This window comes from Pundamilia nyererei, unplaced genomic scaffold (assembly GCF_000239375.1).
Source record: "Pundamilia nyererei isolate P.nyererei 1_Seehausen unplaced genomic scaffold, PunNye1.0 scaffold00089, whole genome shotgun sequence".
Classification (NCBI taxonomy): Eukaryota; Metazoa; Chordata; class Actinopteri; order Cichliformes; family Cichlidae; genus Pundamilia; species Pundamilia nyererei.
The window spans coordinates 1,779,771-1,786,168 of NW_005187490.1; the positions used below are offsets into that span (position 1 = coordinate 1,779,771).

Consider the following 6,398-nt stretch of genomic DNA (forward strand, 5'->3'; position numbering starts at 1 on the left):
TAGTATTAACTGTGTATTTAAGTGTGTGTCACTCCATTGCTGTGGTTGTGTCGATCCTGGGTTTATTTTCTCTAACTAATACTGTATGTTTCTCCTCTCCCACAGTGTTGCTGAAAGGCACTTCATTCCCTCTTACTACAGTCTTCCTGTCTGTCCATCATCTTTTCAGTACATCTTTCACCTCTCCCACTTTGTTCCAACCTTTAGAAACAGCGTGTGTGCTTATGTGTACCCTTTGTATTTATGCTTCATCCAAGTCTTTGTCCATACTAAAAGGGTTGCTTGACAGCTGTGTAGAAGCACAAGTGATGCCCACTGATGGCTTTAAAGGATAAGCTTGGTGTTATTGATCAAATTTTTATTAGTAATTTTAGCTTGGTCACTATCAGCAGTATTAACTTTGCCCAGTTCACTGAAACACTGACATTCTTGTCTCATAAGCCTCTGCTATTCACGCGTGGGGGAGATGTTTTCCTGAATTGTGCAACACAGTTAATAAACTACACTCTTCAGTTCAGTCAGAAACCCAGCACAGACCAAAGTGATCATCCATGAAAATAGATATGAAAGGAAGTGGAGGAGCAGGAGTGGATGTGGGTTGCAAAGCAGCTTGTTGCGGCTGAAGGAACTGAAATGGCCCCATCTGAGATTTGAAAATCTATGGAAGGGTATATGCTCAACCATCAGCTGATGTGGGCTGAAGTTGAGATCCAATTATGGGCGAGTTAGAATACAAATAGAATAGAAATATCCTTTATTGTCGCTCATTAGGGAAATTCAGGTGTTCAGCAGCAAAGTAACAGGCAGATGGAGCATGCAGATTCAAAAAGAATTTACAACATGAAAACATGAATTTAAAAAATGTAATCTCTAGCGATGAGAGCCGTTCCTTCTTCTGAATGTTGGAACACTGTGCCTCTGTAAGTTCACCATATATATATGTATATAAATACATATATATATATATTTCTCATCAGTGTGTCCTGGTTTTCCAACACCTAACACCTTGGCGCCTCTGCTGGAATCTCCAACAATTAACTTATGGAATCCAACCTTTCGAACTACTCATCTTGCAGAGTGCTGGAGACTGACCCAGATTGCCTCCAGGCATCCCAATTAAGTGCCCACTCCCCACCTCTCTCTCTCTCCCCCTCTCTCTCTCTTAATATCTAGTCAACTAAGTGCGTGTTTACATGAGATTCACTGATCTTCAACCCCACCTTATTCCCTCTTTCTATTTCTCTCTTTTAACATGGAAAATTTCATTATATTTGAACATTCAGTCACATGTGAATAGGCTTCAGTTACGATTTCATTAGCACATTCACTTTAGCATAGTCCCTTTTAATTCAAATATGTTTCTCTTTAAAACTCTGTGTTTGTCAGTCACAGTTTACTCTATAGAATAAATACAATCCCCTTTCTCACTAAATAGAACACTTTATAAGTCAGGCATTAAGAGTGTTGTGTCTTGTGTGTGCTCTCATTTACTCACACACGGACTCACTCTCATATTTCTCAAGGCCATTTCTATACAGGCTTTCAGCTAAGCCCCAAGTTGCGCCTGTCTCTAAACTCATTATTTTCCTTTTTTTTAAACTTTCTATTCCTATTAATCATCTTTAGGCAAACTCAATTGTCTTTATATTTACTGATTGTGTTCTGATCATTATTGTGCATAATTAACTATCAGCAAATTCACATACGAATCATAATTCTGTGTTTACCCCTCACAACATTTAAAACTACGTTCTTGATGAAAAATATAATGATGGGTTGATGACATAGTGGTTATCTTCTCAAACTCAAACTTGAATAAAAAAGTTGATGATGGATCATGTCTACACACACAAAATCTAGACACCAGATTCAGTTCAATAATTAGACATCTCTCTACTAAGATACTGATCAGACTTATTGCTTTGATTTAGCTTTGATTAACAATAAAACTGATCTATTTACTAGCAGATAAGGAAAAGTTCTGTTTTAGGAGTTTGGCCATTTTCAACACCGTTTTAACACATAAGGTTGGGTGTCAAATCCTTTTATCCCCGGCTACTACTGCACATTATGTGGATTGTGCGTGCGTGCGTGCAAAAGAACCCCCCCCCCCCTCTTGTCCCTGCGGGCAGTCTATCCTTCAAGCTCGGCAATACCTCCTACGACCATATTGAGACTAACCAGCTGATCTGCTCCACAGCAGCAGTGATCAGTGAGGTGCTTGGCTGCAAGATAAACAGCCACAAAGAGCAGTAGAAGGAGAACAAAGGCCATGGAGGGAAGTTAGCTAACTATCAGAGTAGCAGAAAGGTGCCTAAGAAGTACAGCAAGCTCGCCATACCTCAGGCCTTGGAAACTTCAATCCCATAGCACAAGTTACCATCAAGTGCGGGATCTACCAAGGACATACTCTGTCCCCACTGCTGTTCTGCATAGGCCGGAACCCCCTCAGTGAGATCACTGACAAGACTGGCTACAGGTACCAACTACGGAATGGAGCAGTGATCTACATGGAAGACAAAACGCTATATGCCCAGAGTGAATGTGACTTCGATTCACTGATCCACACCATCAGGATGCAAAGAGGTCAGAAAGTCAGTCAGACTGGAGAAGTGAAATCAGATGGTAAAGAAGAGAGGGAAGGTAGTCAGAACTGAGGCGACTGTACTACCAGAAGGCAACATTGCAGACATCGAGGACAGCTACAACTACCTGGGTCTCCCACAGGCAAATTGGAACCACGAAGAGGCTGCTAGGAAAGCTGCAACCACTAAGTACCTGCAGATGGTCAGGCAAGATCTGAGGAGTCAGCTGAATGGTAAGAATAAGATCTGGGCTATCAACACCTACGACCTGATCAGGTACCCTGCTGGGAAGGAGGAGATGGAAGCCACTGACATCAAGACCAGGAAGGTCCTGACTATGCATTGAGGGTTTCAAGTCCAGCATACTGAGATTGTACACTAAGTGGAAGCAAGGAGGCCAGGGACTAGTGAGTATCAGAACCACAGTCCAGGATGAGACAATGAACATTCACAAGTATTTCAGGAAGATGGCCTTGACTAACCATGTTCTCAGTCTGCCGCCTCAGACAGCAGAAACCCAAGAAAGAGGAGCAAGAGAGGAAACCATCATGGAAGGAGAGGCCCCTTAGCAGTGTGTACCACCGGCAGATAGAGGAACTGGCTGACATCCAGAAAACCTACCAGTGGTTGGACAAAGCTGGACAAAAGACAGCATAGACACACCGATCATGATAGCACAAGCTCTAAGTACAAGCTCCATAGAGGCTGGGGTCTATCACGCAAGGCAAGACCTTAGGTGCAGGTTCTGTAAAGATGCCCCTGAGACATAACAGCAGGGCGCAAGATGTTTGTAGGCAGGGCATACATGGAAGGCCAGGACCAAGTGGCTGGCATAATATACAGAAACATTTGAGCTGAGTATGGCCTGGAAGTCCCAAGGTAGACATGGGAGGTCATTAGGGTGGTCGAGAATGACCAAGTTAAGATACTGTGGGACTTCCAGATACAGACGGACAAAATGGTGATGGCTAACCAACCGGACATAGCAGTGGTGGACAGCAGAGGAAGATGGCCATAGTGATAGACTTAGTGATACCAAATGACAGCAACAGCAGGGAGAAGGAACATGAGGCTGGAGAGGTACCAAGGGCTCAGAGAAGAGCTCAAGAAGATGTGGAGGGTGAAAGTAACAGTGGTCCCAGTGGTAATCGGAGCACTCGGGGGAGTGACCCTCTAGGTGCTAGGTGAGTCGCTCCATCAGATCCCAGGAACAACATCCTGTCCAGAAGATCGCAGTCCCAGGGACATCAAAGATACTGCACAGGACCCTCAAGCTCCTAGGCTGCTCCTAAGCTGCTAGAGTACCTAATCTTGAAGGATATAACATCCAATTTTTCCTGTTTTTTACAGAATATTATGTACTTTAATATCTCACTGCACTCAGAAATGAAAGCTTAATACAAATAAGCAATTGCGATTTAAAAAAGAAATGATGGAATAAATTATCAGACCAAAATGTATTCTAAACTTTGGACTCAGTAGTAGTAGCCACCTTTGCCAGATATAACAGCTGAACACATCTGTGGCATTCTTCCTACAATAGAAATCAAATATTCTTCAGAAAGTTCTACACATATCTGTTGCACAAGTTCCTTTTGCAACCTTCATGTGTGGCACATGAAGGTTGCTTTGCTTTCACTCTACTGTCCAGTTCATCCCAAACCAACTCAATGGGGTTTACGTATGGAGTCTGTGCTGTTCACTCCATGTTTGTGAACTTACAATCTTCTTCTTTTTTTGCGGTTCTGTTCAGTTCTGGCATAGCTTAGACTTGTGTTTTGGGTCATTATCTTGTTGTCCAACTAGGTGTATACCAGAGGGTATTGCATTATGCTGCAGAATGCTGTGGTAGCTGTTTTGGTTCAGGGTGCCCCTCAACAACCCTAGATCCAGTAAAACAGCTCCAGACCATCACACTTCCTCCTCCATGTTTTAAAGTTGAGTTCGCACACTGTGGAACCATCCTTTTGGCTACTTAATGGATGTATCGGAGAGCAGCTTGGGGTTAGTACCTTGCCCAAGGATACTTGGCATGCAGACTGGAGCAGCCAGGTCCCAGCCTGATGACAGTCTTGGGTGGAGAGTCCCTCATTCAGGCACAGTTGGAGTGGGGTAAACTGATGTTAATCAGGTTGTCAACCAGGATTCCAAGAATAATAACGGTAGTGACCACTGAACTGTACTCTATGAACAGAATTCTGACATAGTTTCCTGGTTGCTCTAGGTGGCAGATTTCTGTGTGTCGAGGGCTGTGGCAATGGCGTTCTCTGTCGATCTGTTTGTGCTGTAGGCAAACTGATGACAGTCTAGGTTTTGTGGGAGGGAGGCCTTTATTTGTTGCAGGATCAGCCTCTCGAAGCATTTAGTGACTGCAGACATTAAGGTGATAGGTCTGAGACACTTTAAGGTAGATGACTTGTTAACAGGAGTGATGGTTGCTGCTTGCTGCTGTATGCTGGTGTACCTGGGTTTTAAGGTCTCTAATAAAAACATCAAGTCTTATCCTTTAAGATTCTAATTTCTCCTGCATGCCAACTGCTTCCTCTTTTTGTCACTTAGCCTGACAGCTCTGCAAACCCTCCAGTGAAGATTCACATGGAGACCACAAAGCCCCACTCAAAGTCAGACCTTTCCCAAAATAACTCTCCCACCCAAAGCCTATCCTCAGATTGTGAGTACACTAATCATTTCTATTACCTATGTGTCAGTATAATTTATGTTGTAAATATTCAGTGTTATTAACTAACACAGATGAGGTGCAAACAGCATTCGATCTTGTTTGTGACATTGGATCTTTTGTAGATTTCACTTTGACTGTTGAAGTAATGCACAGTATCTGCCAGTTTTCAGTGAATGTACTTAATAATTTCTCGTGTTTCTGTGTTTGTATTTATGTTATGTGTTTACATGCCTGTGTATGCTTGTTTGGTGTTGTTTTGTGCATATGTTCTCTGTCCATATGTGTGCATGTGGCTTCTTACAGGAGACGAACCCTTACTCAACAGTCACATCTGATCAAAATGAGCTAGACCACAGGTACTGTGTGCTGAAATTGCACGTGCCCTACAGTGATCTGATATATTCACCTGACAGGAACATTGGGGACAAAACTGTTATTTCCAGACCACAAAACACAGTTATAAATAAGAAACACACATTTCATTGAATTATCAGCTTCTGTATTGTATTTATATCCCTAGTATGTAGGGTGATGATTTAGATGATCATAGACTTAGACATTTTTATTTGTAGAGCTTATGTTTGAAAGCTTGTGATGTCTCTGTATTGGAAAGATATAGAGTATACAGACAATGGAGTATATAGATAATGGAGATGTAATCCAGTGCACTTTCATAGAAACTGTATAGTGCAGTGTATGAAACTGTTATTTTAATTGTTATTATTATTATTTTTATTTCTATGTAGATCTGTATGTTTGGTATTTGACAGCTATCTCCATTACTGTAAGTTTGTCATTTTGTTAACAGCAAGAAGTTATAAGCAAAACGTGTGTTGTCAACTGTGACATTTTGATACCAATAGGAGTGAAATCGGAGCCATTGGTACTATGTGACAATTGTTTTATATCTTTGTTCTGATTCCTGCTATAAATACTGTTCGTAACTTTGTGACTGCAAAAATTATTATTATTTTTTTATTTTACTATTTTCATTGAATTTTAGCCCAGTTTTCCCAAAGTTGTATAACACTTAAAAGAAATCAGTCTTCAAAAACAAAATAAGTTAAAGTTACTTGTTGTACAATAGTGCATTGAAATTATTTTAAACTCTTCAAAACTAATTAAGACCAGAA

General features: G+C 41.4%; 1 protein-coding gene across 8 annotated transcripts in view; it reads left to right on the forward strand.

Annotated features, from left to right (window-relative positions):
• The window catches only part of slc4a5b (solute carrier family 4 member 5b), a 58,765-nt gene that overhangs the window by 47,139 nt on the left and 5,228 nt on the right, over positions 1-6,398 (forward strand). For 5 of the 8 annotated variants that reach the window (XM_005739118.1, XM_005739117.1, XM_005739119.1 and 2 more), the window contains one exon: positions 5,569-5,621. In XM_005739118.1, the coding sequence (XP_005739175.1) occupies positions 5,569-5,621 (53 nt within the window). Of the gene's footprint in view, positions 1-105; positions 2,107-5,144; positions 5,257-5,568; positions 5,637-6,398 lie in introns of those variants that run through there. The other 3 variants (XR_311892.1, XM_013912423.1, XM_005739122.1) reach the window with 3 other exon arrangements.